Below are 13359 nucleotides of genomic sequence, written 5' to 3' on the forward strand. Positions count from 1 at the left end.
AATTAGAAGCTCTGTTGTGAGATGGGACATGGATCCCGTCTCCCTCACCTGTACTGGGGGATTAATTAATTACTGAGGCTAATTAATGAACCTTATTAATGAGCCTAATTAATAATTAGCGACCTCTTAATTGTCATCCTTAAAAGACATTTGTTTAGAGAATGACTTCTTAATTAGTAAATTATAAATGTAAATTAGAAACTCCATTGTGAGTTGGGACACGGATCCCGTCTTTCACTCCGTACAGGGAGATTAATTAATTAATGAGGCTAATTAATGAGGTTAATTAATGAGGCTAATTAATAATTAGCGACCTCTTAATTGTCATCCTGAGAAGTCCTTTGTTTAGAGAACAACTAATTAATTAGTAAATGATAAATGTAAATTAGAAGCTCTGTTGTGAGATGGGACACGGATCCCGTCTTATACACCTGTACTGGGGGATTAATTAATTAATGAGGCTAATTAATGAGGGTAATTAATGAGGCTAATTAATAATTAGCGACCTCTTAATTGTCATCCTGCAAAGTCCTTCGTTTAGAGAACAGCTTAATTAGTAAATTAATAAATGTAAATGAGATGGGACACGGATCCCGTCTCCAACGTCTGTGGGAACGTATGTAGGAAGAGATTAATTAATGAGACTGATTAATGAGGTGAATTAACTACACTAATTAACGACAGCCATTAATGAGCCTAATTAATAGGGTTCATTAGTCTCTTATTGGCACCGGGAGCTTTCCTCTCTCCCAGTCACTTGAGGCAGCATTGCTGGTTGAGAGGACCTCACCCTAATTAATCACCTGACTAATTAATCACCCGACTAATTAATCACCCGACTAATTAATCACCCGACTAATGAACTAATTACTGATGTTCATGTCGGCTGCGCTAATTGGGAACATGGCGGTGAGCTGAGGTCAATGGGGACAGGGAGGGGGGGGTGATACAGGGACCTTATGCAAGGCCCCCCATCCGCTCCTTGGGCAACCTAATTAAGCCTAATTAAGCCTAATTAGCATGCTAATTAGGGGGAGGGATGGGAAGGAGGGTGCTGGGGCATGGAGGCCCAGCCTGGGCCTATAGGGGGCATCTGTGGGGTATGGGGACCCCATAACTCATCCCTATTTGGGGGACCCCATAACTTGGCCCCACATTTGGGGTCCCTATAAACTCAGCTCCTATTTGGGGACCCCCATAAGTCCGCCCCATAATGGGGACCCCCATAAGTCTGCCCTATATTGGGGACCCCCATAAGTCCGCCCCACATTTAGGGTCCCCCATAAGTCCACCCCATAATGGGGACCCCCATAAGTCTGCCCCATATTCGGGACCCCATAACTTGGCCTCACTTTTGGGGTCCCCCATAAGTCCGCCCCATAATGGGGACCCCCATAAGTCTGCCCTATATTGGGGACCCCGTAACTTGGCCTCACTTTTGGGGTCCCCTATAAACTCTGCTCCTATTTGGGGACCCCATAATTCAGTGCATTGGGAACTGGGAGCACTGGGATGTACTGGGACATACTGGGATATACTGGGATGTACTGGGATATACTGGAATATACTGGGATATACTGGGATATAATGGGATATAATGGGATATACTGGGATATACTGGGATATACCGGGTTATACTGGGATATACTGGGTTATACTGGGATATAATGGGTTATACTGGGACATACTGGGATATACTGGGACATACTGGGACATACTGGGATTTACTGGGTTATACTGGGACATACTGGGATATACTGGGACATACTGGGTTATACTGGGTTATACTTAGATATACTGGTTTATACTGGGTTATACTGGGATATACTGGGATATACTGGGTTATACTGGGTTATACTTAGATATACTGGGATATACTGGGACATACTGGGATATACTGGGACATACTGGGACATACTGGGATATACTGGGATATACTGGGACATACTGGGATATACTGGGTTATACTGGGATATAATGGGACATACTGGGATATACTGGTTTATACTGGGATATACTGGGACATACTGGGACATACTGGGATATACTGGGTTATACTGGGATATAATGGGACATACTGGGATATACTGGGTTATACTGGGATATACTGGGTTATACTGGGATATAATGGGATATAATGGGATATACTGGGACATACCGGGATATACTGGGTTATACTGGGATATACTGGGTTATACTGGGATATAATGGGTTATACTGGGATATACTGGGATATAATGGAATATAATGGGTTATACTGGGATATACTGGGACATACTGGGACATACTGGGATATACTGGGACATACTGGGTTATACTGGGACATACTGGGATATACTGGGACATACTGGGACATACTGTTTTATACTGGGATATACTGGTTTATACTGGGATATACTGGATGTACTGAGCGCCCAGCAGCACTGGGTGGCACTGGCTGAGCGCTGGGCCCCACATCTCACTGCACTGGGTGAACTGGGAGCACTGGGTTTACTGGGATATACTGGGATATACTGGGATATACTGGGATGTACTGAGACATACTGGGATATACTGGGATATACTGGGTTATGCTGGGTTATACTGGGATATACTGGGATATAATGGGATATACTGGGTTATACTGGGATATACTGGGATATATTGGGTTATACTGGGTTATACTGGAATATACTGGGTTATACTGGGATATAATGGGTTATACTGGGACATACTGGGACATACTGGGATATACTGGGACATACTGGGATATAATGGGATATAATGGGATATAATGGGATATAATGGGTTATACTGGGATATACTGGGATATAATGGGACATAATGGGTTATACTGGGATATACTGGGACATACTGGGATATACTGGGTTATACTTAGATATACTGGGTTATACTGGGATATACTGGGATATACTGGGATATACTGGGTTATACTGGGATATACTGGGACATACTGGGACATACTGGGATATACTGGGACATACTGGGTTATACTGGGTTATACTTAGATATACTGGTTTATACTGGGTTATACTGGGATATACTGGGATATACTGGGATGTACTGGGACATACCGGGATATACTGGGTTATACTGGGATATACTGGGATATACTGGGACATACTGGGATATACTGGGTTATACTGGGATATAATGGGATATAATGGGATATAATGGGTTATACTGGGATATACTGGGATATAATGGGATATAATGGGTTATACTGGGATATACTGGGATATACTGGGTTATACTGGGTTATACTTAGATATACTGGTTTATACTGGGTTATACTGGGATATAATGGGTTATACTGGGATATACTGGGACATACTGGGATATACTGGGATATACTGGGTTATACTGGGATATACTGGGATATACTGGGACATACTGGGATATACTGGGTTATACTGGTTTATACTGGGATATACTGGGATATAATGGGTTATACTGGGACATACTGGGATATACTGGGATATACTGGGTTATACTGGGACATACTGGGATATACTGGGATATACTGGGATATAATGGGATATACTGGGTTATACTGGGACATACTGGGATATACTGGGATGTACTGGTTTATACTGGGATATACTGGATGTACTGGTTTATACTGGGATATACTGGGATATACTGGGATATACTGAGACATACTGGGATATACTGGTTTATACTGGGATATACTGGATGTACTGAGCGCCCAGCAGCACTGGGTGGCACTGGCTGAGCGCTGGGCCCCACATCTCACTGCACTGGGTGAACTGGGAGCACTGGGTTTACTGGGATATACTGGGATATACTGGGATATACTGGGACATACTGGGATATACTGGGATATAATGGGATATACTGGGATATACTGGGTTAAACTGGGTTATACTTAGATATACTGGTTTATACTGGGATATACTGGGATATACTGGGACATACTGGGTTATACTGGGACATACTGGGATATACTGGGATATACTGGGACATACTGGGATATACTGGGTTATACTGGGATATAATGGGTTATACTGGGATATACTGGGATATACTGGGTTATACTGGGATATACTGGGATATACTGGGTTATACTGGGACATACTGGGATATACTGGGATATACTGGGACATACTGGGTTATACTGGGATATACTGGGTTATACTGGGACATACTGGGATATACTGGGATATACTGGGACATACTGGGTTATACTGGGATATACTGGCACATACTGTGTTATACTGGGATATACTGGGACATACTGGTTTATACTGGGATATACTGGATGTACTGAGCACCCAGCAGCACTGGGTGGCACTGGCTGAGCACTGGGCCCCACATCTCACTGCACTGGGTGAACTGGGAGCACTGGGTTTACTGGGATCACTTACTGGGTGTGCTGGGTGTGCCCACAGACCCCACCCCAACCTCCCCAACCCCCCCCCCGGGCTTTTATAGCTCAGCACCCAGCGCTCAGCAACGCGTCCATTCCCAGCCATGGAGAGGATCCTGCCCCTGCTGCTGCTGGCTGCTGGTGGGCGATGGGGGGCAATGGGGGGCAATGGGGGGCAATGGGGGGCAATGGGGGGCAATGGGAGCAACTGGGAGGGACTGGGAGGGACTGGGAGGGGGCTGGGGGGCAATGGGAGGCAATGGGGGGCAATGGGAGCAACTGGGAGGGACTGGGAGGGACTGGGGGGCAATGGGAGGCAATGGGAGGGGGCTGGGGGGCACTTAGATGGGGCTGGGGGGCAATGGGAGGTAATGGGAGGCAATGGGAGGGGGCTGGGGGGCAATGGGGGGCACTGGGGGGCACTGGGAGGCAATGGGGGGCAATGGGAGCCACTGGGGGGCAATGGGAGGCACTGGGAGCAACTGGGAGGGGGCTGGGGGGCAATGGGAAGCACTGGGAGGCAATGGGAGGCAATGGGAGGCAATGGGAGGGGGCTGGGGGGCAATGGGAGGGACTGGGAGGGACTGGGAGGGACTGGGAGGGGGCTGGGGGGCAATGGGAGGCAATGGAAGGCAATGGGGGGCAATGGGAGGCAATGGGAGGGGGGTAGGTGTCGATGGGAGGAGGCAATAGGAGGGGGCTGGGAGGGATTGGGAACAACTGGGAGGGACTGGGAGGGGGCTGGGGGGCAATGGGAGCAACTGGGAGACACTGGGAGGGGGCTGGGAGGGATTGGGAGCAACTGGTGGACAATGGGAGGCAATGGGAGCAACTGGGAGGGGGCTGGGGGGCAATGGGAGGGGGCTGGGAGGGACTGGGAGGGGTCGTGGGGGCAATGGGAGGCACTGGGGGGCACTTAGATGAGGCTGGGGGGCAATGGGAGGTAATGGGAGGCAATGGGAGGGGGCTGGGGGCCAATGGGAGCGACTGGGAGGCAATGGGGGGCAATGGGGGGCAATGGGAGCAACTGGGAGGGACTGGGAGGGGGCTGGGGGGCAATGGGAGGCACTGGGGGGCACTTAGATGAGGCTGGGGGGCAATGGGAGGTAATGGGAGGCAATGGGAGGGGGCTGGGGGGCAATGGGAGGTAATGGGAGGGGGCTGGGGGGCACTGGGAGGCAATGGGAGGCAATGGGAGCAATGGGAGGGGGTTGGGGGGCAATGGGAGGCAATGGGAGGCAATGGGAGGGGGCTGGGGGGACTTAGAGGGGGCTAGGGGGCAATTGGTAGGGGTTGGGGGCAATGGGAGGCAATGGGGGGCAATGGGAGGTAATGGGAGGGACTGGGAGCCACTAGGAGGGGGATGGGGGGCAATGGAAGGGGGCTGGGAGGGTCTGGGAGCAACTGGGAGGGAGCTGGGAGGCAATGGGAGGCAATGGGAGGGACTGGGAGGGACTGGGAGGGGGATGGGGGGCAATGGGAGCCACTGGGGGGCAATGGGAGGCAATGGGGGGCAATGGGAGACACTGGGAGGCAATGGGAGGGGGCTGGGGGGCAATGGGAGGGGGGGGCACTGGGGGGGACTGGGAGGCAATGGGAGCAACTGGGAGGCACTGGGTGGGGGCTGGGGGGCACTGAGAGGGACTGGGAGCTACTGGGAGGGACTGGGAGCAACTGGAAGACACTGGGAGGCAATGGGAGGGGGCTGGGGGGCACTTAGAGGGGGCTGGGGGGCACTGGGGGGGACTGGGAGGCAATGGGAGCAACTGGGAGGCACTGGGAGGGGGCTGGGGGGCAATGGGAGGCAATGGGAGGGGGCTGGGGGGCACTGGGGGTCACTGGGAGGCACTGGTTTTGTACTGGGAGGCACTGGGAAGCACTGGGAGGGGGCTGGGAGGCAATGGGAGCAACTGGGAGGGACTGGGAGGGGGCTGGGGGGCAATGGGAGGCAATGGGAGCAACTGGGAGGGGGCTGGGGGGCACTTAGATGGGGCACTGGTTTTGTACTGGGAGGGACTGGGAGGGACTGGGAGCAACTGGTGGGCACTGGGATGGAACTGGGAGGGACTGGGAGTTATTAGTAGAGTACTGGGATGGAGCTGGGGGACACTGGGAGGTACTGGGATTGAACTGGGATTGAACTGGGATTGAACTGTGGGGGGCACTGGGATGGCACTGGGGGGCACTGGGATTGAACTGGGGAGCACTGGGGAGCACTGGGAGGCACTGGGATGGCACTGGGATTGAACTGAGATTGAACTGGGGGACACTGGGGGGCACTGAGAGGTATTGGGATTGAACTGGGAAGAGCTGTGTAAGAGCTGGAGGTGAACTGGGGACACTGGGATCATACTGGTGGCACTGGGAGGCGCTGGAGGGCACCGGGAGGGAGACGTGGGTGAACTGGGGACACTGGGAGGGGACTGGGAAGGGACTGGGGGTGAACTGGGAGCACTGGGAGAGCAGTGGTGGGGTGCGGGGATGGGACTGGGGGTGAACTGGGAAGGGACACTGGGTTTAATGGGAGGGAACTGGAGGGGACTGGGAGGGAACTGGGAGGGAATGGGAGGGAATGGAAGGAACTGGGAGACACTGGGAGGGAATGGAAGCAACTGGGATGAACTGGGAGGAACAGGGAGGAACTGGTGTGGCGCAAGAAGGAACTGGGAGTCACTGGGGGCAACTGGGAGGGACTGGGAGGCCGGGTTGGGAAAGAACTGGGAGGGAATGGGAGGAACTGGGAGGAACTGGGAGGGAATGGGAGGAACTGGGAGGAACTGGGATGAACTGGGAGGGAATGGAAGGAACTGGGAGGAAATGGGAAGTACTGGGAGGGAATGGAAGGAACTGGGATGAACTGGGAGGGAATGGGAGGGAATGGGAGATACTGGGAGATACTGGGAGGGAATGGAAGGAACTGGGAGGAACTGGGAGGGAATGGAAGGAACTGGGATGAACTGGGAGGGAATGAAAGCAACTGGGATGAACTGGGAGAGAATGGAAGGAACTGGGAGGAACTGGGAGGAACTGGGAGACACTGGGAGGGAATGGAAGGAACTGGGAGACACTGGGAGGAACTGGGAAGAGTTGGGATGAACTGGGAAGATCCAGGAGGAACTGGAAGGAATAGGAAGGAACTGGGATGAACTGGGTGGAACTGGGAGGAACTGGTAAGATCTGAAGGGAACTGGGAAGAGCTGGAAGGAACTGGGAGAATCCAGTAGGAACTGGGAGAAACTGGGAAGATCCGGGAGGAACTGGAAGGGACTGGAGGAAACTGGAAGGAACTGGGATGAACTGGGAGGATCTGGAAGGAACTGGGAAGATCCAGGAGGAACTGGAGCGAACTGGGAAGAACTGGAATGAACTGGGATGAGCTGGGATGAACTGGAGAGAACTGGGATGAACTGGGAGGATCCAGGAGGAACTGGGAAGAGCTGGGATGAACTGGGAGGATCTGGAAGGAACTGGAGGGAACTGGAAGGAACTGGGATGAACTGGGAGGGAACTGGGAGGATCCAGTAGGAACTGGGGCAAACTGGGAAGAAATAGAATGAGCTGGGATGAACTGGGAAGATCCAGGAGGAACTGGAGAGGACTGGGACGAACTGGGATGAACTGGGAGGGCCTGGAAGGAACTGGAATGAACTGGAATGAACTGGGATGAACTGGAATGAACTGGCACGAACTGGCACGAACTGGGACGAACTGGGATGAACTGGGATGAACTGGAAGGAACTGGGACGAACTGGGACGAACTGGGATGAACTGGGATGAACTGGAATGAACTGGGACAAACTGGAGAGAACAGGGAAGAACTGGGATGAACTGGGAAGAACTGGGATGAACTGGAGTGAACTGGGACAAACTGAGACAAACTGGGACGAACTGGGACAAACTGAGACAAACTGGGACGAACTGGGACGAACTGGGATGAACTGGGACAAACTGGAGAGAACTGGGAAGAACTGGGATGAACTGGGACGAACTGGAGATAACTGGGATGAACTGGGATGAACTGGGACGAACTGGGATGAACTGGGATGAACTGGGAAGAACTGGGATGAACTGGAAGGGTCTGGAAGGAGCTGGAGGGAACTGGAATGAACTGGGACGAACTGGGACGAACTGGGATGAACTGGGATGAACTGGGATGAACAGGGATGAACTGGGACGAACTGGGACGAACTGGGATGAACTGGGAGGATCCAGTAGGAACTGGGATGAACTGGGACGAACTGAGACAAACTGGGATGAACTGGGATGAACTGGGATGAACTGGGACGAACTGGGATGAACTGGGACGAACTGGAGAGAACTGGGAAGAACTGGGATGAACTGGGACGAACTGGGATGAACTGGGACAAACTGGAGAGAACTGGGAAGAACTGGGATGAACTGGGAAGAACTGGGATGAACTGGAAGGAACTGGGATGAACTGGGATGAACTGGGAGGGTCTGGAAGGAACTGGAGAGAACTGGGGTGAACTGGGACAAACTGGGACGAACTGGGACAAACTGGGACGAACTGGGATGAACTGGGACAAACTGGAGAGAACTGGGAAGAACTGGGATGAACTGGGAAGAACTGGGATGAACTGGAAGGGTCTGGAAGGAGCTGGAGGGAACTGGAATGAACTGGAATGAACTGGGACGAACTGGGATGAACTGGGATGAACTGGGAAGAACTGGGATGAACTGGAAGGGTCTGGAAGGAGCTGGAGGGAACTGGAATGAACTGGGACGAACTGGGACGAACTGGGATGAACTGGGACGAACTGGAGAGAACTGGAATGAACTGGGATGAACTGGGGTGAACTGGAATGAACTAGGATGAACTGGGATGAACTGGGATGAACTGGGAAGAACTGAGATGAACTGGGATGAACTGGGAGGATCCAGGATGAACTGGGACGAACTGGGATGAACTGGGATGAACTGGGATGAACTGGAAGGAACTGGGATGAACTGGGATGAACTGGGAGGGTCTGGAAGGAACTGGAGAGAACTGGGGTGAACTGGGACGAACTGGGATGAACTGGGACGAATTGGAGATAACTGGGACGGACTGGGACGAACTGGGAGGGTCTGGAAGGAACTGGAGGGAACTGGAATGAACTGGAATGAACTTGGACGAACTGGGACGAATTGGAGATAACTGGGATGAACTGGGATGAACTGGGACAAACTGGGACGAACTGGGACGAACTGGGATGAACTGGGACGAACTGGGAAGAACTGGGATGAACTGGGACGAACTGGGACGAACTGGGATGAACTGGGACAAACTGGGACGAACTGGGACGAACTGGGACGAACTGGGACGAACTGGGAGGGCTGAGCTTTGTTTTTGGTCCCGCAGTGGCCACGGGGGATGAGAACCGGATCGTGGGGGGTCACAGCTGCCAGAAGAAGCGTCACCCCCACCAGGTTGTTCTGCTGGGACCCCAGAACAACATCCACTGCGGGGGGGTCCTCATCGACCGGCTCTGGGTGCTGACGGCCGCGCACTGCGACACCAAGAGGTGGGGGGGGAATAGGGGACGGGGGGGGGAATGGCCATCCCATAACTAGTATGGCCATCCCGTAACCAGTATGGCCATTGCACTACCAGTATGGACATCCTATTCCCAGTATGGCCATCCCATTCCCAATATGGCCGTCCTGTTCCCAGTATGGCCATTACACTACCAGTATGGCCATCCCATTCCCAGTATGGCCATCCCATTCCCAGTATGGCCATTACACTACCAGTATGGCCATCCTATTCCCAATATGGTCATCCCATTCCCAGTATGGCCATCCTATTCCCAGTATGACCATCCCATTCCCAGTATGGCCATCAGATTCCCAGTATGGCCATCCCATTCCCAGTATGATGATCCCATTCCCAGTATGGCCATCCCATTCCCAGTATGATGATCCTATTCCCAGTATGGCCATTGTACTCCAAGTATGACCATCCCATTCCCAATATGGCCACCCTATTCCCAGTATGGCCATCCCATTCTCAGTATGACCATCCCATTCCCAGTATGACCATCCCATTCCCAGTATGGACATCCCATTCCCAGTATGGCCATCCCGTAACCAGTATGGCCATTGTACTCCCAGTATGGCCATCCCATTCCCAGTATGGCCATCCCGTAACCAGTATGGCCATTGCACTCCCAGTATGGCCATCCCATTCCCAGTATGGCCATCCCGTTCCCAGTATGACCATCCCATTCCCAGTATGGCCATCCCGTAACCAGTATGGCCATCCTATTCCCAGTATGGCCATCCCATTCCCAGTATGGCCATTACACTACCAGTATGGCCATCCTATTCCCAATATGGTCATCCCATTCCCAGTATGGCCATCCTATTCCCAGTATGGCCATCCTGTTCCCAGTATGGCCATCCTATTCCCAGTATGACCAACCCATTCCCAGTATGGCCATCCCATTCCCATTATGGCCATCCCATTCCCAGTATGGTCATCCCATTCCCAGTATGACCATCCCATTCCCAGTATGGCCATTACACTCCCAGTATGACCATCCCATTCCAGTATGGCCATCCCATTCCCAGTATGGCCATCCCATTCCCAGTATGGCCATCCCATTCCCAGTATGACCATCCCATTCCCAGTATGACCATCCCGTAACCAGTATGACCATCCCATTCCCAGTATGACCATCCCATTCCCAGTATGACCATCCCGTAACCAGTATGACCATCCCATTCCCAGTATGGCCATTGTACTCCAAGTATGACCATCCCATTCCCAGTATGGCCATCCCATTCCCAGTATGACCATTGTATTCCCAGTATGGCCATCCTATTCCCAGTATGGCCATCCCATTCCCAGTATGACCATCCCATTCCCAGTATGGCCATCCCATTCCCAGTATGACCATCCCATTCCCAGTATGATGATCCCATTCCCAGTTTGACCATCCCATTCCCAGTATGACCATCCCATTCCCAGTATGGCCACCGTATTCCCAGTATGGCCATCCCATTCCCAGTATGACCATCCCATTCCCATTATGGCCCAACCCCAAACCCAACTGTGCTGCCCCCCATATCCCCCCCAAACCCCATATCCCCCCATATTCCCCCCCCAAGACCCCCAGGACCCCCATATCCCCCCATATTCCTCCCCCAAGACCCCCATATCCCCCCATATCCCCCCCAAGACCCCCATATCCCCCCATATTCCCCCCCCAAGACCCCCATACACCCCCATATCCCCCCCAAGACCCCCATATCCCCCCATATCTCCCCATATCCCCCCCAATACCCCCATATCCCCCCATATCCCCTCCAGGACCCCCATATCCCCCCATATTCCCCCCCCAAGACCCCCATACACCCCCATATCCCCTCCAGGACCCCCATATCCCCCCATATTCCCCCCCCAAGACCCCCAGGACCCCCATATCCCCCCCATACACCCCCATATCCCCCCATATTCCCCCCCCAAGACCCCCATACACCCCCATATCCCCCCATATTCCCCTCCAGGACCCCCATATCCCCCCATATCCCCCCCAAGACCCCCATATCCACCCATATTCCCCCCCCAAGACCCCCATACACCCCCATATCCCCCCATATCCCCTCCAGGACCCCCATATCCCCCCCATATCCCCCCATATCCCCCCCATATCCCCCCATATCTCCCCCCATATCCCCCCATATCCCCCCATATCCCCCCCATATCCCCCCATATCCCCCCCATATCCCCCCATATCCCCCCCCAAACCCCATATCCCCCCTCTGCCCCCCCCAAACCCATCCCTTCTGCCCCCCTACCACCTCCATATACATCTATATGTATCCCCCCCCCCCATTTATAGCCCCATCCCCATCCGGATGGGCGACCACAGCCTGAAGACCAAAGAAGGGACGGAGCTCAGTCCTAAGGACCCCTCCCCAAATATCCCCTCACCCCAAACCCAAACATTCTGACCCCTCATTTCCCCCCCAAGACCCCCAGGACCCCCATATCCCCCCATATTCCCCCCCCAAGACCCCCATACACCCCCATATCCCCCCCAGGACCCCCATATCCCCCCATATTCCCCCCCCAAGACCCCCAGGACCCCCATATCCTCCCATATTCCCCCCCAAGACCCCCATACACCCTCATATCCCCCATATCCCCCCCCAAGACCCCCATATCCCCCCATATCCCCTCCAGGACCCCCATACACCCCCATATCCCCCCCATACACCCCCATATCCCCCCATATTCCCCCCCCAAGACCCCCAGGACCCCCATATCCCCCCCAATACCCCCATATCCCCCCATATTCCCCCCCCAAGACCCCCATACACCACCATATCCCCCCATATTGCCCCCCAAGACCCCCATATCCCCCCATATCCCCCCCAAGACCCCCACACACCCCCATATCCCCTCCAGGACCCCCATATCCCCCCATATCCCCCCCATATCTCCCCATATTCCCCCCCAAAGACCCCATATCCCCCCATATCCCCTCCAGGACCCCCATATCCCCCCATATCCCCCCATATTCCCCCCCATATCCCCCCCATATCCCCCCCCAAACCCCATATCCCCCCTCTCCCCCCCCCCAAACCCATTCCTTCTGCCCCCTACCACATCTATATGCATCCCCCCCCCCCCCATTTATAGCCCCATCCCCATCCGGATGGGCGACCACAGCCTGAAGACCAAAGAAGGGACGGAGCTCAGTCCTAAGGACCCCCCCCCCAAATATCCCCCCACCCCAAACCCAAACATTCTGACCCCTCATTTCCCCCCAAGACCCCCAGGACCCCCATATCCCCTCATATCCCCCCCCAAGACCCCCATACACCCCCATATCCCCTCCAGGACCCCCATATCCCCCCATATTCCCCCCCCAAGTCCCCCATACACCCCCATATCCCCCCATATCCCCCCCCAAGACCACCATACACCCCCATATACCCCCATATTCCCCCCCCAAGAC

At 53.5% G+C, this 13359-nt stretch overlaps 1 protein-coding gene across 1 annotated transcript in view; it reads left to right on the forward strand.

The window, feature by feature from the left end:
* The first annotated feature begins 4434 nt into the window (after nt 1–4434).
* Nucleotides 4435–13359, forward strand: part of LOC146751584 (trypsin-like) — a 49464-nt gene continuing 40539 nt past the window's right edge. The window contains exons 1-2 of the mRNA XM_085534032.1: nt 4435–4531; nt 9753–9915. Of these exons, the coding sequence (XP_085390158.1) occupies nt 4495–4531; nt 9753–9915 (200 nt within the window). The 5' untranslated portion in view covers nt 4435–4494. The remainder of the gene's footprint in view (nt 4532–9752; nt 9916–13359) is intronic.

The sequence above is a fragment of the Coturnix japonica genome, unplaced genomic scaffold (assembly GCF_054131305.1).
Source record: "Coturnix japonica strain WE unplaced genomic scaffold, WE-NBRP24 Scf073, whole genome shotgun sequence".
NCBI lineage: Eukaryota > Metazoa > Chordata > Aves > Galliformes > Phasianidae > Coturnix > Coturnix japonica.